The sequence below is a fragment of the Giraffa tippelskirchi genome, chromosome 6 (genome assembly GCF_054371585.1).
Source record: "Giraffa tippelskirchi isolate mGirTip1 chromosome 6, T2T-mGirTip1v1.2.pri, whole genome shotgun sequence".
Lineage (NCBI taxonomy): Eukaryota > Metazoa > Chordata > Mammalia > Artiodactyla > Giraffidae > Giraffa > Giraffa tippelskirchi.
Window position 1 is genome coordinate 93,102,655 of NC_137280.1, and position 20,404 is coordinate 93,123,058.

At 51.7% G+C, this 20,404-nt stretch overlaps 2 protein-coding genes across 2 annotated transcripts; both read left to right on the forward strand.

Moving 5' to 3' along the window:
• The first annotated feature begins 7,138 nt into the window (after nucleotides 1-7,138).
• On the forward strand, nucleotides 7,139-14,446 carry LOC145509834 (uncharacterized). The gene is made up of 3 exons (XM_081499229.1): nucleotides 7,139-10,146; nucleotides 10,853-13,288; nucleotides 13,929-14,446. The coding sequence occupies exons 2-3, from the start codon at nucleotides 12,708-12,710 to the stop codon at nucleotides 13,945-13,947; spliced, it is 600 nt and encodes a 199-aa protein (XP_081355355.1). The 5' UTR covers nucleotides 7,139-10,146; nucleotides 10,853-12,707; the 3' UTR covers nucleotides 13,948-14,446.
• A 1,080-nt stretch (nucleotides 14,447-15,526) lies between these two features.
• On the forward strand, nucleotides 15,527-18,114 carry CCL25 (C-C motif chemokine ligand 25). Its single transcript, XM_081503037.1, has 4 exons — nucleotides 15,527-15,599; nucleotides 17,304-17,421; nucleotides 17,511-17,647; nucleotides 17,975-18,114. The coding sequence occupies exons 1-4, from the start codon at nucleotides 15,527-15,529 to the stop codon at nucleotides 18,112-18,114; spliced, it is 468 nt and encodes a 155-aa protein (XP_081359163.1).
• The last annotated feature ends 2,290 nt before the right edge of the window (nucleotides 18,115-20,404 follow it).

Consider the following 20,404-nt stretch of genomic DNA (forward strand, 5'->3'; position numbering starts at 1 on the left):
TGTAAAGTAATTAGCCCCCAACTAAAATAAATAAATTTATTAAAAAAAAAAAAAGAATTGAACACAACTGAGCAACTAACATCATTCATTCATGTCCTTTTGCAGTCCCTCCCCCAGCCCCTGGCAACCACTAGTCCACTTTCTGACTCCATGAATTTGCCTGTTATGATCACTTTATATGAATAGACTCATTGTGGCCTTTTGTGTCTGAACATCATGTCTTCAAAGCTTGTTTCTGTTGTAGCATGATTTAATACCTCATTCATTTTCGGGGCTGAATAATATTCCATGGTGTGTGGCTGGACCACATGTTGATCCATTCATCCATCGATGGACATTTTGGGGGCTGTTTCTACCTTGTGGCTTTAGTAAATCATGCTGCTGTGAACATTTATAGACAAGTGTCTGATGGGATGTATGTTACCATTTCTCTTGGATAGATATCTAGGACTAGAGTGGCTGGCTGACAAAGTAACTTTATTAGAAACCGTCAGAGCATTTTCCTCAATCTTTTCTTTGTAAATGAGATGGAGACTTCATGCCTGGCAGTCATTGGCAGGTGCTCAGTTGGCTGTGACCATTCTCCAGCCCTGCTCCTCGTCCAGCATCCCATGAGAAGCAGGCAGGGCCCCTTGGGTTTGCCAAGGTGCCTCCCACCTGCCCCAGTATGCAGGGGCAAGGGTCCCAAGGGTGGGCCCATTACGGGCCTCTGCCCCACCCTGTAACTCCCACATTCCACGTAGCAGGAAACCCTCAAACCACCCAGCTCCCCAGATGAAAAGTTCAAAAGCACTGCCAGCGGCATCTCTGGGGGCCCTCCACATGGGCTAACCTCTGATCGTGCATGGTTAAGAGTGAGTTGTACCAGGGGAACAAGCCAGGTGTGTTATCAGCTATTAAAAGCTCACACAAATCGATAAGAACTCAAGGAGCAAAGATCAGAAACAGTTCACCAGGGAAGAAAGAGCCAGCAAACCTCAGAACGGCCCTTGGGTGAGGGCTGGTTAAGGCGAAGACCATTCCAGTGCTGCCAGGACCTGGACACTGGCTCCTCGGGGAGGTAGCTGGGGTTACCAGAAAATTACAAAACCTTTGGAAGATACTTCCCCAGCATCTTACAAGGTTCATGGTCTGACCCTGTGGTTAAACCACCGACAAGTGTCCTGAGCCCCCAGTGGAAGGGCTGTTCTTATAGCCTTTAAAGAGTAAAAGGTTGGCAGTGACCTGAAGGCCCTGTGTTGGCGGCTGGCTTGGGAACTGCTCTAGAAATGGGCAGGAGGCCTGCGACCACGTGGAGTAAGAGCGCCTCCTGAGCATGGGCCAAGCCCTGTGTGGAGGCAGTTTAATCCTCATCGTAAGCCTCTGAGTTGGGTCCTGTTAGATGGACTGAGCAGAATGCGGATGAGAGCCGGGTGGGAGCCGGGGAGAAGGGAGGGGCTAGGGAGATGATTTGCATGGACCACTCTGGGGAAGGAGTACCCAGCTGGGGTGGGGAGTTGTGGGTTCACTGTGGCATCTTTGGGGTGTTATTTCTACCCTTCCATCCAGCCAGGGTCCAGCGTCTTAAGATGCTTGAGCATAGAGGGGAGTGGGCATCCTCAGTGGTATGGTTAAAGTGAGGGCTTCAGGGACTTCCCTGGTGGTCCAGTGGTTAAGATTTTGCACTTGCTATGCAGGGGACACAGGTTTGATCTTTGGTCCAGGAATTTGGATCCCACATGCCAAAAATTTTTTTAATGAAAAAATAAAATTTTTAAAAAATATTGGCACTTCTCTGGTGTCCAGTGGCTAAGACTCTGTGCTTACAATGCAGGGCCCAGATTCAATCCTTAGTTAGAGAACTAGATTCCCACATACCACGACTGAGTTCTCATGCTACAACTAAAGATCCCACATGCCGCAACAAGGATTGGAGATCCCGCGTGCTGCAACTAAGACCTGGTGTGGCCAAATAAATAAAAATAAATAAATACCGAAGTGATGGCTTCAGGTTCACACGGGAGAGGGAGGAAACAGGGCCCATGTTCACCTTGTTCCCACCCCATCCCCAGGCACCCGGTGATGGGCTGTTGCCTCAAGGGCGCCCTGCGAGTGTGAGTTCACTAGGGCTGCCAAAACAAAGCACAGGCCAGGACCTAAGCAACAGAAACTCACTTCCTCAGTCCTGGAGGCAGGAAGTCCAGGGTCAAGGTTGGCTTCATTCTGAGGCCTCTCTCCTTGGCTTGCAGATGGCCATCTTCTCCCCGCATCCTCAATGTGGCCTTCCCTCTGTGTCCCTAATTTCCCCACCATAAAAGGACACCAGTCAAACTGGGTTAGGGCCCACCCTCATGACCTCATTTTTAACTCCAATACCTCTTTAAAGGTCCTAAAGCCAAAGATTTAGGTAAAGGCTTCAACATACGGACTTTGGGGAGGACAGAGTTCAGCCTGGGGAACGTGACTGTGCCCACGCTGGGTGTGGGCGGGAAGCTCGGGTGGCCCTCATCACACACCGACACTGCAGTCTTCCACAGGTCATGGGAATTCTGGGGTCTGGGCCTCCCATTTTCTGATGGATAGAGCAGACCTGGAGCTCCAGTGGGAAGATGGGGAGCTGGGCCTCAGGAGCTCAGCCGCAGAGGCTGGCCAGTGGGGCGGGGATGGGGGAGCTGGTCCATCTCCCCCAGACCAGCCCCTGCTTCCCCCCAGGAGTAGGGATTTTCCTGGGCTCACCCCCAGGGAAGTCCCCCTGAACACATGCTTGCCTCCCCCTCCTCCGCTTCTCCGAGCCGTTGTGCTGATGCTCTGGGGCTTTCTCTACCCAGGCCCCTGCAGCCCTCTCCCCCCGCCCAACCCCTGGTCCTTTCCCCCAGAAGCGCGGTCACTAGGCCTGTTCCCAGCATAGGGTCTGGTTAAGTGAAAGTGAGAGTCACTCAGCCATGTCCAACTCTTTGCGACCCCATGGACTACACAGTCCATGGAGTTCTCCAGGCCAGAATACTAGAGTGGGTAGACTTTCCCTTCTCCAGGGGATCTTCCCAACCTAGGGATCAAACCCAGGTCTCCTGCATTGCAAGTGGATTCTTTACCAGCTGAGCCACAAGCAGTCAGCAAACGCGAGCCCTGCCACCCCTCCCTTCCATCTCCAGCACCCAGTAGGTGTCAAAGTTCTGCTGACCTAGTGAACCAGCAGCCAACCTCTCTCTCTCGAGGGCCCACGGCAGTAAGACACCAGCCCAGGCTTACCATGACTTGGCAGAGCCCACCCTCTCCCCATCCCCCATCTCCCCACCATCAGGCCACCCAAGCTGGGGTCCTCTCCTCAGTGTGTGAGACAGGCACCCACTTCTGCCCTGACCCAAGGAGGACCTATCAGACTCCAGGGGCCCGTAGTTGAGGGATGTCACCAACCTGAGCACAGCGGGGGGTGGGGGTGGCAATAAGAAGCTGGAGGGGCACCCCAGCCCCAACTCGCCCCTCCTGTCAGAAGCCCCATCACCTCCTGTCTGCTGTCCCGTGGTGAACTGGCTCATTCCCCATCCAGTGACCGATCCAGCATCCTCAGAACACTGCCCACCTCCCTGCCCTTCCTGGTGTGGCAGGGATCAGAGGCCTGAGCAGATCAGGGCTAAGGTGGAGGGTGGAGAGTGAGGACTGGGGAGGAAGCACTGCTTCCCAGCTCTGTGTCCCTCTCACTCCCAGGGCCTCACATTCCAGAGGTAGGAGTGTTCAACCCTCACACAGGCTTCCCATCCAGGGCGGGCCAAGGGTCAGGAGGAACCAGAAACTACTTTTCCCTAGAAAGGTGGGGCAGGGATAGACAGGCCAAAGATTACTGAATAGAAACCTTCCATGAGGGGAGAAGGGGAGATGCTCCTCTGGGTCTGAACAGGGCCAGAAAGTGGCCACAGTAGGGCTCCTCCCTGACATTGGGGCCAGAGGATTCTTCCTGGTGGAGACAGGACCACTCCTTGTAGGATCTGTAGCAGCATCTGTGCCCCCCCACAACTGTGACAACCTCTTCTTTCTCCAGACTTGGGCAGTTGTCCTCTCCACTGGCTTTCTATGCTCATGTTAAGGGCCCTCAGGTCACATCTGGGTCAGGTATTCAGGGAGCCTGCTGTTTTATGTGTCTGGTTCCCTCTGCCTGGAATTCTCTGTTCCCCCACCCACCCTCCCTTACTGCTGCCTTCCAGAACTGAGCCTCATCTTGGGTGACCTCAGCCTGCAGTGGCTTGAAGCAGGATTTCAGTTGCCAGCCAGAGAATGAAGTCCGGCTGCAGCAATGAGAGCACTGAATCCTAGCCACAAGACCACCAGGGACCAGTGGCCGGTGACAGGACCCTGGCCCGTTAGCTGTGCAGAAATGAATTTCCACATAGAGACAGAAAGTAGTGAAACAAGTGAAGTGCTTATTAGGAGGAAAAAGGGATATGTGTGGATAGACACACGGATGGGCTTGGAGAGAGAGTCACACTCTCGTGGTAATTTGAATCACTTTTATGAGGCATGTCTTCTGGGTTTCCTCTGGCCAGTCATTTGTCTGGTTCAGAGCCCGTATTGGGTGATCTCAGTGTCCTCCCATGTGCGTGCACATCTCTTAGCCAAGATGGATTCCAGCAAAGAGGCCTATGGGTAGGCTGACATCACTTACTACGAAGTGGTGCCCTCTCTCTTTTGACATCTAAGGAGCCATTCTGCGCATGCATAGTTGGGAAGGTCTCCTTGACTTTGAAAATGAGGAATGTGTGATCTTTTCTCTGGGCAGGCCCCAGCTTCTCTCTTGCTTCTGCTATTCTGGAGTTTCAGTCCACAGGGGACAAACTCTGGCTGCTCAGAGTTTGTCTCCTGCCTCAAGTCTGCACTTCACTTCCCCTGAGGAGTGTTTCCTGCCCTCCCTTAGGAGTTTGCCCCCCATGAATGCTATGGGAGGCAACAGAATTCCCTTCCCCCAGGATGTCATGTCCTGATGCCCAGAACCTGGGGATACATGATACTGCACAGCAAGGGGACTCTGCAGGTTGATCAAGTTGAGGCTCTGGACATGGGAGGTGATCCTGGACTATCAGGATGGGCCAGTGTTAATCACAGGGGTTCTTATGAAAGGGAGGCAGGAGGGTCCAGATCAGAGAAGATGTGATGACAGAAACAGAGGTCAGGGACAGGTTAGAAGAAGCCACACTGCTGAGTTTGAAATGGAGGAAGGGGCCACAAGCCAAGGGATGCAGGTGGATGTGAGAAGCTTGGAAAAGGCCTGGAAACTGATTCTCCATGAGAGCCTTCCAGAAGGAACTGCCCTGTCAACACCTTGATTCCAGGACTTCCACCCTCCTGTGACTTAGGAGAATACTGGGAGTCAAGGCTAGGGTGGACCAGACCTTCTCAGGCATAGAACACTGGGATGGAGAAACAGACAAAATGACCAGTTTTTCTCCCCAAATTAAGAAAGTTATGCACATAAAGCCCCCAAAGCCACAGTCTTTGCTTCTCGCAGCTGACTTTGAAAGGCTTCCCATGTTCTCCAACATGTCCTTGGCCAGTTCTTTTCCCTTCTCGCTAGGAGAAGACTTTTCTGATTTTTACAGCCAACCTCAAAGGGAAACAGTATGGACCTACCAGAAGCAGAAGATATTAAAAAGAGGTGGCAAGAATACACAGAAGAACTATACAAAAAAGATCTTAATGGCCCAGATAACCATGATGGTGTGATCACACCTAGAGCCAGACATTCTGGAATGTGAAGTCAAGTGGGCCTTAAGAATCATCACTACAAACAAAGCTAGTAGAGGTGATGGAATTCCAGCTGAGCTATTTCAAATCCTAAAAGATGATGCTGTTAAAGTGCTGCCCTAAATATGCCAGCAAATTTGGAAAACTCAGCAGTGGCCACAGGACTGGAAATGGTCAGTTTTCATTCCAGTCCAAAGAAAGGCAATGCAAAAGAATGTTCAAACTACCTCACAATTGCACTCATCTCACACGCTAGCAAGTTCAGTTCAGTTAGGTCGCTCAGTCGTGTCTGACTCTTTGCGACCCCATGGACTGCAGTATGCCAGGCTTCCCTGTCCATCACCAACTCCAGGAGCTTACTCAAACTCATATCCATTGAGTCTGTGATGCCATCCAACCATCTCATCCTGGGTTGTTCCCTTTTCCTCCTGCCTCAATCTTACCCAGCATCAGGGTCTTTTCCAGTGAGTTAGTTCTTCGTATCAGGTCGCCAAAGGATTGGAGTTTCAGCTTCAGCATCAGTCCTTCCAATGACTATTCAGGACTGATTTCCTTTAGGATTGACTGGTTGGATCTCCTTGCTGTCCAAGGGACTTTCAAGAGTCTTCTCCAATACCACAGTTCAAAAGCATCAATTCTTAGGCACTTAGCTTTCTTTATGGTCCAACTCTCACATCCATACATGACTACTGGAGAAACCTAAGCTTTGACTAGATGAACCTTTGTTGGCAAAGTAATGTCTCTGCTTTTTAATGTGCTGTCTAGGTTGGTCATAACTTTTCTTCCAAGGAGCAAGCATCTTTTAATTTCATGGCTGCAGTCACCATCTGCAGTGATGTTGGAGCCCAGTAAAACAGTCTGTCACTGTTTCCACTGTTTCCACATCTATTTGCCATGAAATGATGGGACCAGATGCCATGATCTTAGTTTTCTGAATGTTGAGTTTTAAGCCAACTTTTTCACTCTTCTCTATCACTTTCATCAAGAGGCTCTTTAGTTCTTCTTCACTTTCTGCCATAAGGGTGGTGTCATCTGCATATCTGAGGTTATTGATATTTCTCCTGGCAATCTTGATTACAGCTTGTGCCTCATCCAGTCCAGCATTTCTCATGATGTACTCTGCATATAAGTTAAATAAGTAGTGTGATGATATACAGCCTTGATGTACTCCTTTCCCGATTTGGAACCAATCTGTTGTTCCATGTCCAGTTCTAACTGTTGCTTCTTGACCTGCATACAGATTTCTCAGGAGGCAGGTCAGGTGGTCTGGTCACCTCTTTAAGAATTTTCCACAGTTTGTGGTGATCCACACAGTCAAAAGCTTTGGCATAGTCAATAAAGCAGAAGTAGATGTTTTTCTGGAACTCTTGCTTTTTCAATGATCCATCGAATGTTGCTAGCAAAGTAATGCTCAAAATTCTCCAAGCCAGGCTTCAACAGTACATGAACCGAGGACTTCCAGATGTTCAAGCTGGATTTAGAAAAGGCAGAGGAAGTTGCCGACATCCGATGGATCATAGAAAAAGCAAGAGTTCCAGAAAAACATCTACTTCTGCTTTATTGACTATACCAAAGCCTTTGAGTGTGTGGATCACAACAAACTGTGAAAAATTCTTAAAGAGATGGGAATACCAGACCACCTTACCTGCCTCTTGAGAAATTTGTATGCAGGTCAAGAAGCAACAGTTGGAACTGGACATGGAACAACAGACTGGTTCCAAATCAGGAAAGGAGTACTTCAAGGCTGTATATTGTCACACTGCTTATTTAACTTATATGCAGAGTACATCATGCAAAATGCCAGGCTGGATGAAGCACAAGCTGGAGTCAAGGTTGCCGGGAAAAATATCAATAACCTCAGATATGCAGATGACACCACCCTTATGGCAGAAAGTGAAGAAGAACTAAAGAGCCTCTTGATGAAAGTGAAAGAGGAGAGTGAAAAAGCTGGCTTAAAACTCGACATTCAATAAATGAAGATCATGGCATCTGATCTCATTACTTCATGGCAAATAGATGGGGAAAAAATGGAAACAGTGACAGACTATTTTCCTGGGCTCCAAAATCACTGCAGATGGTGACTGCAGCCATGAAATTAAAAGACGCTTGCTCCTTGGAAGAAAAGCTATGACCAACCTAGGTAGCATATTAAAAAGCAGAGACATTACTTTGCTGACAAATGTCTGTCTAGTCAAAGCTATGGTTTTTTTCAGTAGTCATGTATGGACGTGAGAGTTGGACTATAAAGAAAACTGAACGCTGAAGAATTGATGCTTTTGAACTGTGGTGTTGGAGAAGACTCTTGAGAGTCCCATGGACAGCAGGGAGATCCAATCAGTCAATCCTAGAGGAAATCAGTCCTGAATGTTCATTGGAAGGGCTGATGCTGAAGCTGAAACTCTAATCCTTTGGCCACCTGATTCAAAGAACTGACTCATTGGAAAAGACCCTGATAATGGGAAAGATTAAAGGCAGGAGGAGAAGGGGACAACAGAGGATGAGAAGATTGGATGGCATTACTGACTCAATGGACATGATTTTGAGTAAGCTCCTGGAGTTGGTGATGGACAGGGAAGCCTGGCATGCTGTAGTCTATGGGGTCACAAAGAGTCTGACATGACTGAGTAACTGAACTTAGTTACTTTAAAGGGAAAACGAGTCTTGAGTTGCAGAAGTTCACCACCAAACAGACATATGATCTTTGAGGCACCTCAAAGCCTTCTATCAGCAGCTAGAATCCCAACACAGGGTTTGTGTGGCCTCAGCCCTCTCCAAAAGGGACCAGGGCCGAAAACTTGGGAAAACGCTCTTGACACAGCGATGACAATGGACACAAAATGGGTTGTGTCTCTGAAGCCAAAGGAGGCGACAGTCTTAGGGGAGGGGTGGCAAGGGGCCAAGGGTGAGGGGCTACTGTTAGGCTTCAGTGGGAGCCAGGGCAGCAGTCCAAGAGTGGCAGGTGATGGGGGGACAGTGAGGCAGGAGAGACACCAGAGAGACTTGAAGGCCATCCTTGGCATTCATCCACTGCCAAAAAGGAGTGGCTATGAAACAGACAAGAGGAGATGACAGGTGATGAGAGGAGAGAGGTGATGAGCATACTCATCATGGGTTTTATTTTCTGTGTTTTATAATGTTTTGACATCTGCCAGCCTTGCTGATCTGGGACAGACTGCCCTTAACAGCAGTCCCTAGAGACAGCGGGTAACTGGGAGTGAGCCTTTCAGATGCAGGGCAACCAATCCAGAGCTCAGACTCCAGCCAACTCTGTTGTCAGGCTCTCATACTCCTGGGAAGCAAAATCCCCCTGCCCTAGTTCCCCCAGGGAGAGGTACTATACCAGAAAACCGGGGAGAGCCACTCTGCCCCTGGGGCCAGCCAAGAGTGTTCAAACTGGCCAGTCCCAAATCTCTTACCCTGCCTGGCCTGGCCTTCCCCAGGGAAGCCAGAAGAAAGGCTCGTGCCCTGCTTTCTCCTTGCTCCTTCTGTCTCCCTGCTGACCCTGGTGATTCCCCAAGTTGCCCTGCATGGTGTGTTATGCTCCTTCCTCTTGGGATCTATGAGCAGAAAACTGTCTATCATAATTTTTAAAAATATTAATTAATCAGATTTTGGTTGTGCTGGGTCTTCGATGCTATGCATGGGCTTTCTTTAGTTGCAGCAGGCAGGGGCTACTCATCATGGCAGTGCACAGGCTTCTCATTGCTGTGGCTTCTCTTGTTGCACAGAGCATGGGCTCTAGGCACACGGGTTTCAGTAATTACCACTCACGGGCTCTAGAGCACAGGCTCAATAGTTGTAGGACATGGGCTTAGTTGCTCCTCAACACGTCGCATCGTCCCAGACTAGGGACGGAACCCATGTCCCTTACATTGGGGGGCAGATTCTTAACTACTGGACCACCAGGGAAGTCCCCCTTATTGTGATTTCCGTGGGAAGGGTTGAGTGAGGCTGGATAAGCAGGCTTGTAGGACTTGCTAGTTTGAATCATTTCAGCAGGCTCTGGGACATAGAGCCTGTCCCTAGTTGTCTACTGCCTGGCCCTGGGGTGACCTGGGCTGGAAAATAGTGACCCTGAGTGTGGGAGCCTTATAGAGGAGGGGGTTAGGGTATGGGCTCTGGACTGGCTGGTTTGCATATGAAAGATGCCCTTGAAAGGAAGCTATTTACTATCTATGGGAACGTGCTAGCCCTAGGAGGGGTAGTACCTTCAGGATCAGCAAGTCCCCAGCTGTCAAAACATCAGAATAAAAAGGACATGCTGTGAGCCTAGAGGGTTTTTAAAGCAGTGAAATATTCTGTGTAACACCATAATGGTGGATACACATCATTATACATTTTGTCCAAACATCTAGAATGTACAAGGGCTTCCCAGGTGGCACTCGTGGTAAAGAATCTGCCTGCCAATGCAGGAGATGCAGGTTTGATCCTTGGGTCTGGAAGATCCCCTGGAGGAGGGCATGGCAACCCATTCTAGTATTCTTGCCTGGAAAATCCCATGGACAGAAGAGCCTGGTGGGCTACAGTCCATGAGGCCGCAAAGAGTCAGACACGACTGGAGTGACTGAGCATGTGGAATGTACAACAGCAGGCGTGAACCCGAATGCAAACTCTGGACTTTGTATGATAGTATTGGTCAGTGTAGGTTCACTGACAGTAACAAACATACCTCTGAGATGCAGGCTGTTGATAATGTGGGGTAGGGGATATATAGGAAATCTCTGTACCTTCTCTTCAATTTTGCTGGGAAAATTAAACTGCCCTTAAAAAAAAAAAAAGTCAATAGAAAATGAAAGAAAGGAAACAATGTAAAATTTTGAATTGACTGTTATCTGTGGCTGGAAATGCACTGTCCAATAAGAGAGACATCAGCCACATGTGGCTATTCAGCACTTGATGTGTGCTGAAACTTTTCGATAAGCCATGTTTTGAACACTTACTATGCAAAAAAGGGAAAATATCTCATAAATCATTTTTTTGATTGCATGTTGAAATGATATTATCTTGGCTTGTTGTTATTGTTTAGTCGCTAAGTCATGTCTCTTTTGCAACCCCATGAACTGTAGCTCGCCAGGCTCCTTCTGTCCATGGGATTTCCCCAGGCAGGAATACTGGAGTGGGTTGCCATTTCCTCCTCCAGGGGATCTTTCCAACCCAGAGATCAAACCTGTGTCTCCCGCATTGGCAGGCGGATTCTTTACCACTGAGCCACGAGGGAAGCCCATTATCTTGGATAGACAGGGTTAAACAAAATACATTATTAAAAAAAAAAAGACATGCGTAATACAGTTCCCAAAAAGTATATGTGGAGTGAAGGAGTCAGACCTCAACTTGGAATATGGCTGCCACTTACTTGGTCAGGTAACTTAACCTCTCTGGACCTCAGATGATTGTTTTTTCCCCAGTCCAGTGGGGATAAATATTATCCCATAGCATTTGCTGTCATCTCAAGCCACTCTCTTTAGAGGAGCCCAGCCCATCTCCAGCATCTTCCTGCCACCTCCAGATTTGAAGCAGTGGTGCTTGTCTCCAAGGATCTTGCTTCATAACTTGCTACTTTTCTGCTCTGCACTGCTTACCCAGGGCACCCAGCCTAGTGCCTGGCATACAGTAGGTGCTCGCCACCCATTTGTTGAATGAATAACAAATGGCCCCAAACAGGTGTTTGATGAGGATTAGTAACATCGCCGTCCCCTTTCCTGGCTGGGAGACATCTGCTTGCTCACTCCAGTCACTCCTGGGAACGTGGCTGGTATGTAACAGGTGCCCAGAGACATGAGTGGAAAGGCTGAGTGGAGCTCAGCATCCTCAAAGTGAAAATTGCTCATTTGTGTCCAACTCTGCGACCCCATGAAATTCTCCAGGCCAGAATACTGAAGTGGGTAGCCTTTCCCTTCTCCAGGCGATCTTCCCAACCCAGGGATTGAACCCAGGTCCCCCGCATTGTTACCAGCTGAGCCACAAGGGAAGCCCCAGCATCTTCAAAGAGGGACTCATACCCCTATGGGATCCTCTCCTCAGGACCCACTGCCCTCCCTCCACACATCACCCCTGCCCCAACCAGCCCAGCCCCCACATGTTCAGTAGGTGCAGGAGAAACACAAGGACTGAGGCCACGACCAGCGGTGGTAGCCCGAGTTCCCTGCCCAGGTCCCCTGGAACACAGAGGCAGCTGGTCAGTCCGGGGAGGGAAGCCCTTCAAATCTGACTTTGCAGGAGGCAGGCCAACCACATGGGGAGCACAGTAAAATGGGTCACACAGGGAACTAAGTCCCTGAAAGGCCAGAGGCTTGCAAGCCATCCTTAAAAAAAAAAAAACATAGCACTTTTCCTTCCTTCCTCCAGTTGCCTGGCAACCACTGTGCATCTGGACCAGAGAGAGGCAGCTGGGTACAACAGGAGCCCAGGCCTGGCAGACAGGATACCCGGGGTCTGGTGTGTGGAGTCAGTCCCAGCGGCTTCTCTCAGAAGCCACCTGAACCAGGACCTGGAGGTACCAGAGGTTCAGGAGGGCAGTAGGCAGCATGGGAGTTGGAGGTGGAGGTGTGATGCAAAAGCACCTGCAGGAGGCCCTCCACCCAGGATCCTTCCTAATGAGCCCCAGACCTCTGCTCAGTGGCCTTCCTCCATTAGATGTCTCCCTTTCCTTCACAGTATTTAAGAAATAAAAGTCGGATTTTCCTGGCCAAAGAATAAAAAATAAAAAGGGCCTCTCAGACCCTCAATCTCCTTCTCTGTAAAAGTGGTCAACTGTTATGAGCACCTGGGAGGTCCTCCAGCAGAGAAATGAGAGTGAGCCGGGTACACAGACCCCCCAGAGGAGCTCACTCCAGTGGCTGCCCCATTCTGCAGTACGGCCATCCAAGAGGTGCGCTGAGCTGTGCCCCTGCCCCCTACCCCTCACGCCGCACTGCATCCTGCCCTGCGGGCCCTGGGGTGTGGTCAGCCCCTGAATTTGGCTCAGCTGCAGGCTGGCAGTATCCCACAACGGCCTCATGCTTAGAGCTGGGGACTGGGGAGCAGGAGGCGGCTTCGTCCTCTGCGCTGTGTTCACACATGCGGAGAAGAGGGTCCTCTCGCTGGAGACAGTTTACCCTGACCACCTCCAGGAGCTGCGGGAACACAGGCCTCCCCTTTCTCAGCTGAGCCCTGACCGTGGAGGTCTGGCCACACAATCAGCAACTGCGGTCCTCGGAACTCCAGGTCTCCACCCAGGACCCTTAGTCCTGAAGCATCTTGTCCGCCGCTCAGACACTTGCAAAAACCCCTGCCTGCCCTGCGTGCTGGTTCCTCAGACCCCTTGCTCCCTGTTAAGGCTGCTGGTGGGACCAACTGTGAGCGGCGGGGAAGTGGGCTTGCTCACGGGGGACCTCCGCCCCTACTGGGTAACGCCACGGCTTGGCCGCTGCCCGCCGACCGGGCAGGCAGGGACGGTGGGCCTTAGTGGGAAGGCTGGCCCCGGCCTGCCACGCCGCGTCTCCAAGCCCGCAGCCACGCGGAACCGCGTCCTGGACCAGCCTCACCTACTCCGGGAGCGGCCACGGCCACCGGCGCAGGACCGCTGGGCTCCGGGCCGGTGAGTCTGTAAGCACCGCCCTGGTCTCAGCCCCAATCAGAAAGCCCCGCCTCGGCGCTCAGTGGCTTTCATCCAGGCCCGGCCCCTGCGCCAAGCCCCACCCATTTAGCCACCGACAGGGCCCGGGGAGTGAGTGAGGGGCCCCGCCAGGGTCTCCTGGTGGAGCTGGAGAGATGAGAAAGGGGTAGAGAGTGCCATAAATGCTCCGAATGGTCTATAGCTAAGGAAGTCGACAATAAAAAGTTACAGACGATCAGCTGTGAGGTTTCTGCAGCGTCCCCTTCCCCGCTACTGCCGCTCCTCCACCCCCACGGCCCCCACCCTCACCCCACTGTTCCGGGTGGACCACGCTGACCCTGGAGAAAAAGAAACTCCTTCTAGGTGGGTGCCTGCTGGCGTGGTTACCTGGAGCTCCCACTTTTCTTCCAAAACCAGAACATTATTGTTGTGGTCCTTATTCTCAAGATAATATTCGGGAAAATTCAAGTTGCATATATTGCACTGTTATATATATATATGTATGTATATGTACATATATATATACATACATATATATATATATATAGAGAGAGAGAGAGAGAGACATGGAAGTCATTGTGGCTAATACATGAGTTAACTTGAATTTTATTCTTGTTTTTAGGCCATGGCACTCAGCTTGAGGGGATCCGAGATTCCTCACCAAGGATCGAACCCCAGGTCCCCTGCATTGAGAGCGTGGAGTCTTAACCACTGGACCACCAGGGAAGTCCCCTGTTAACTTAAATCTGATGCTAACTAAAAAAGCCTGTTTGTGGCCTATCAACCTACATTGTACATCTGCTTTAATTATTAAAGAAAAGGACACATTGACCAGAAGTCAAGGATGTCTGTGTTCAAAATGAAGATTCAAGTCCTTCCTGGGATGCCAGTGCTGGTCCTCCTTTGATAAGAAGACTCACTTCACAGGTGCCAAGGTCATACTGACTCGCCTCAAACATGCTGGTCTGTTCTGTGATCTTAAAGAAATGTCTCCCTGACTTGTTTGACATTCTTTGTTCTGACAAGATACAAAACTGCGCTGAAAACCCTGCTTCTTTGGAGCAGTTTCACAGAGTAATCTAGGAAGCAGGCTTCTGGGCTAGCCCTCAGTCTGGCTCAAATAAAACTCTTTTAATATCATTTTTGATTTTTTTTTGTATGAGACATTACCCATTGATAGTGTACCATTCCATGCTGTTTACTATATTCACAGAGTCCCTCGACCACCACCACCATCTAGTTTAAGAGCAAAAAGAAATCTATACCGTTCCTTTCACCCTCATCCCCATTCGCCCCTCCTCCCAGCCTATGGCAACAGCTGATTTTACTTTCTGTTTCTGTGGGTTTGCCTGTTCTCAAAAAACAAGGCTTTGCTGTGACACAGTAAGTCACCCCACTGTATGGAAGAAGAGAAAATTGGGATGAGGTCAAGGCCCCACAGGCACAGGTGGCTGCGGAGTGGGGAGAAGAGATGAAGGCTCTCCCCTGCTCTAGGCAGCCTGAGTCCTGCCTGTGGGAAGCCAGGGTCCACCTTGAGGTGCAGCAAGAAAGGAGCCAGGAGAAGGAGAAAAGGCCCTTCAGGGAGAAGGCCGAGGTGCTGACTGAGGGGCCTGGAGGGAGAGAAGGTGAACCTTCAAGAGGGCTGGCTAAAGTCAAGGCTGGGTCTGTCCACCTGCACCCGTCCACCTCTCACCCCCATCCAAGCAGTTAGTTGAAGGTATCATTGTTTCCTGCCCAGTTCTTTGGTTTGGATCCTTTTGTCCCTGGCCCCCAACTTCCACCAAGTGCATCCTGACATTGGAGAGAAGAGCTAGAAAAAATGGGGAGAAGAGAGGAGGGCAGGGCTAGAGGGAGAAGCCAGGAAGTGGAGTGGGAGAGGAGGCAGGGAGGAGGAGGGAGGGCGGAGCGGCAGGGTGGGGTCCCATCTATAAAGGGTGAAGCCTGCTGGCCTGGCAGGCAGGAGAGCTCAGGTCCACTCCAGCAGGCACCAGCTCCAGGGACCCCATAGGCTCTGGTGAGTCCTCCCCGAGAGCAGCAGCAGGTCCCTGCAGCACTTGTCCCCATCCCATGCCACCTGCCTCCCTTGCAGGGGGCCCTGGCTTGAGATGGGGATGCTCCCAGAGCCTGCCGCTGTTCATGTTGGGTCCTCATCATCCACCCACCTGCTCTCCCCAGTTAATCCTCAAGGTAGGTGCCAGAGGGGGAGGACCAGCCTGCACTATGAATCCGTGGCTCCTGGTCTGCCTGGTGGCCTGCTTCGCGGTTGCCTGGGCTCCCACTGTCCACGCTCAAGGTACTGCCTCAGTTCATCCCTCCCCTCCCCTCTGGAGTCTCTTCTCCCCATCTTTCTTGTGCCTCCGGCTACCAATGTGCTTCTCCCCTCCTCCAAAAACCTCCCCTGATCCCATCAGCACTGAATCCATTCTCTGATGGGCAGTTCCCCGACCAGGCATCCAAAAACTCCCAGCATTTGTGCAGCTCCTTGAGGGTGATGGTCCTCAGCCTCTCCTTCCAGAGTCCCTGGGTGCCTCCCCCACAGTCCATGACCCAAGGCATCTCTCCAAACTCCAGGCAGCCCAGGAACTATGGGGAGAAGATGGCGGCATGGCTGCTTACCGCCCAGGACACATTGCAGTGACCTGAGCCTGCAAAGCCCCTAGGGGTAGGGGGCGTTGAGATCAGAGCCTGGGAGCCCAGTGAAAATGGGTCTCCATCTTGGCTTCCCCCACCCAGGCTACCTGTGTGGTCTGGCCTTTATGACCCTCAGTTTATTCATCTGCAAAGTGGGGTTCCAAATTCCCACTGCAGAGATGGGATGTGAGAATCCAGTTGGATACTCCTGGCCCAGTGCCTGGCAGCTACTATGATAACCATTACTGCTATTAATGGGGAATTCCTCTCCTCCTCTCCGGAGATTAGTTAGGCACTTGAGGATATTGGGGACCAAAGGTCATTCCGCATGCCCCCCCCCCAGTGTCCCTCAGCTCTGCCACTGTTTTCTCCATCCCTGTGGGCCTGAAGAGGCAGCTGAGCCCCAGCAGGTGGCCAAGCAGAACCCCTGGCCAGGTGGAAGCACCATGGCCCCACCCACCTGCCCCACCTGCCCCTCATTAGGTCTGAGAGGCCCTAGCCCTGCCCCAGCAGACCTTAGCCTTTGCCCAGGATGGGGCTGGGCCTCGTTCTCATTGTCCTCTAATAAGAGGCCCATTTCAGGAGTCAGGCCCAACCTGGGCCCTTTGATCCTGGGGGCAGGGTTGCCCCCAGCCCTGGGAAGCTTACTGCCTGGCACTGCAACACGGTCCATCTGACTCCACTGTTCCTTGCTTTCTGGGTGAAGGTGGGGATGGAGGGAGCCTTCAAGTCCTCCCCAATCCCCTCCCAGAAGTTAGATGTGGCCCCTGGAGGCAGGGATTGTCAGAGGGATGGATCCTAGAGGACCTTGAAGGCCCAGCACTGTTTCCATATTAATTCATTCTCTGCTCATCCCACCCTCTCATCCTCCCTGATACTTCTGGCACCAGCACCTCCACCTCCAACCATGCCCCTCCCCTTCTCAGGGCATTGCACCCACTCCTTGTCCTCTGCACTGGAGCAGGAGTGGAAATGGCCTTGGTCGATCTATTTTGTGGTCTTGGACCCTTCCCAGCTGGGGCCTGCGGGGCTGTCTCCAACTCCTGCCAGCTGTCCCTTTGTCAAGGGCCAAAGATGAGCCCAGCGGCTACCTCACTGTCTGCACCGTCCCTGGGCCTCCACAGTGCCTAGAAGGGTTGCAGTGTGCACACGCAGATAATCACGTCTGTGGGCATCCTTGCGGAATGCACGTGTGGCCACAGATGTCCGTGGGGGCACCCCTGCAGGGCGCCTGTGAAGCCGCAGGGTGCATACGTAGCCGCACATGCGCATAGGTGCCATGTCTGTGGACGGCCCTGCAGAGTGCATGCACGGCCGTACATGCACGTGCTCAGACCTGAGCCTGTGGGCGGCTGTGTGGTCACAGGTGCCTTTGAGGACTGCTGCTTGGCCTACCACCGCCGAGCCAGGTTGTCCGTGCTGCGGCAGGCCCAGAGTTACCATCGCCAGGACGTGAGTGGGAGCTGCAACCTGCCTGCTGTGATGTGAGTGGGACCGCGGGGGAGTCAGTGGGGGCTGTCACACAACTTTCCTCTCCACTTACATCCTCACCTGGGCATCCCCATCCCTGCAGATTCTTCTTACCCCAGAAAAACAAGATGGTGTGCGGGAGGCCAGGGGCCAGGTGGGTTCGGGCTGGGATGAAGATTTTGGATGCCCGGAAAAAGAGCCAGTTAAAGCACCACCACAGCACCCAGAGAAACTTCCAAGGTGGGTGAGACCCCAGGCCAGCATCTAAGAAGTCCATCCTCCCAGCTGCAGCCCCTGAACTTCTCAACCCTCGAAGGAGGGGACGACAGCCAAGTCCCTGACAGCTGCCTCCACCCCAAGGAGAGCCAGGGGTGGGTGAGTGGGAGGCTGAAGGAATGTGCAGCGTTTTAAGTCAAGACACTTTAAATAGCTAGAGATGGAAAATTCAAGAAAACAGGAAACTCTGGCTCAAATAACCAGCCAACATGAGGCTTCAGGTTGGGGTGGATCTAGGTGCTCAAAAAGTATAGGTGGCACTCTTTTTCTATTTCTCTTGCCTTCTGACAGTCCCTCACTATGGGGTGAGGAAATTGAGCTCTGGAACCTCAACACTTCTATTGTCGAGGTTTAGTGGCCCCACCAGAATCGGCAAGAGGAAAACTTCCCTCCTGTCAACTGCTAATCCAGGTTCAGACTCGGTCACGTGACCACCCCTCCCCTCGCGCCTCCCTCCCACCCTAACATCGCCTCATCACTGCTGCAAGGGAATGAGGGCTCTCTGATCGGCCTCACAGATTCACATGGACGGGTCCTAGGGGGCTGATCATTACCCTGTCCCTGTCCAGCGGGGCTTCGGCAGGGTAATGGAAATGTCAGGCATGTGAACCAAAAGCTACAGGGCCCCCCTCACTCCACTCCAGTCCTCCTCACCTGCCAACCCCTCTGATCCCTCCAGCAGGTCCGTGAGCCCACACTACTCCAGGATCTGCCCACACAAGATGGGCTGGACCTCTCTCTGTCACAGTCGTCACTCTGCGACCTTGAATGCCCCAGCCCCTCTGTCCTTCAGGGCAAATCTCAACCCCCATACCTGAGGCTGCGCCAGGTCCCTCCCTGTCACCCCTGCCACCTCCTGCTCCTCCAGCAACTGGAACCAGGGAGCCCTGTTACTTCAAGCCCTGTGCCTGCTCCAGGCACCAGAGTCACGCCTGCCTGGGTACCTGTTCTTGGGAAGAACCATCGTGATTGTTGCCTGCCTGCAGGGACACACCTACCTGCATCCCTCTGGGACCTTGTAGAGCTTCAGTTCTCTCCAAGGATGTGCTTCTAAAACTTTTAAATAAACCATTGGTGGGACGCCATGCTTGCCTCCATCACCTTTCATTATGGGGTGTGAACCTCCAGCCTGTGTTGAAACCCACACGATGCCCTCTGACCACAGGATCTGTGCTCTTAGGCTGGGAGGGCCAAGCACTGGTATGAGTGGCTGCAGGCTCTGTGTGAGTCCAGCCTTGTGCTTCTCAGTGGCAGCCTTGAGCAGATCACTCGTCTTCCTTTCTCATCACGGGTGTCACCATGCTTGCTCTGCCCAGACCCCTGGGCTGTAGTGAGACTGGGTGATGGACAGAGAAGTTCTCTGCAAGCTCTGATGGGACCCAGAGGCTCCTGATAAGTCAGGTGGGCCAGGACTGGAATAAGCAGAGAGCCCTGTAGCCAGGCACTAGTGAGCACTCTGCAGGAGAAGGCAGAGCCACACACTGGGGTCTGGGTCTCTCACTCAGACTCGAGCCACCCAACTGTGCGGCCTCCGTTTCCACCATGACAGAGAATGTTCCAGATGAGACCTAAATGTACCATCCCTAGAGGACAATAAGTCGGGGACCAGGGTGCAGAGTCGGCGGAATGTCCTGGTCCCACTACATTGTGTGGGTGCCCGGAGCAGGTTCCACAAACCCCCGAAGCCTCAGTTTCCCTGTTGCAAAACGGAGGTGGTAACACTGCCTGCCTCATACAAGTTCATGGGGACTAAATATGCTATTGTTTGTTACACATCAAAGCACCTGCACAAGCTTAACACATTGAGTCCATTGAGCTTGGCCATCAAATTCAGTAGATCCAGCCCAACCTGGCATGGTTCCCTGACTTTGAACTCAGTTCTTCTACCTGTACCTTGGTGTTGCCTTGGTCAGTTTGCTTAATCTCTCTCAGCCTCAGTTTTCCTATCTGTAAAATGGGGATGAGAGTAATAGTATTTATTGCACGGGGTTATCAATGTAACAGGGAAGAACCTTTTGTATCCTATTACAAGTTAATCACTAAAGGGATGTTGCCTATAAGCCTAAATTATACATAATGGCCCATCTCTGGGAACCCTGCTTCCCAGGTAATGAGCACAAAGCTAAAATACCTTTGATTAGCTTACAGGAGGCATCCAGGCCAGGCCCACCTGTGAATGAGTGCAGGAAGGAAGAAATTAACATGTTCCCTCCCCTCTGGAGGCCGACCAGAACCAGGAAATTGGTTTGATTTCACACCCTCCCCTTTTAGTATAAAAGAAGCCTGGATTCAACTCAGGCAAGACATTTCTTTGGGGACCAAGTCCACCATCTTCTCAGTTTTCTGGCTCTCTGAATAAAGTCGATATTCTTTGCCCCAACAACTCATCTCCCAATTTATCAGCCTGTTGTGCAGCGAGCAGTGCGCGAGCTTGGACTCAGTAAGAAGGACCGAATGGGTCAGTAATTGTAAAATACTTAGAATGGTGCCTGGTATAATATGTCGTCTGGGCTCATGAGTCATTATCAGTGACGGTAAACCCATGAGGGAATGAGTGGTTAGCACTGCAGCCTGACTTTGTGCCAAAACTCCCACGTCTGAAGTTGGCAGAACCTACCTGCACCCTGGGATGATGCCCCAAGATGCAGCGTTGGTCTTAACCCATCTCACCTACACCCTTCCTCCTCGGAACCCGGGGCAGAAGCTCATGCTTCCCAAAGC

Bases quoted from the DNA above. Each gene is read 5' to 3' on its own strand.
- LOC145509834 (XM_081499229.1), top strand. From the start codon at position 12,708: ATGCTTAGAGCTGGGGACTGGGGAGCAGGAGGCGGCTTCGTCCTCTGC.
- CCL25 (XM_081503037.1), top strand. From the start codon at position 15,527: ATGAATCCGTGGCTCCTGGTCTGCCTGGTGGCCTGCTTCGCGGTTGCC. The intron at 15,600-17,303 runs GTACTGCCTCAG...GTGTGGTCACAG, and splicing joins TCCCACTGTCCACGCTCAAG to GTGCCTTTGAGGACTGCTGC. The intron at 17,422-17,510 runs GTGAGTGGGACC...CCATCCCTGCAG, and splicing joins TGCAACCTGCCTGCTGTGAT to ATTCTTCTTACCCCAGAAAA.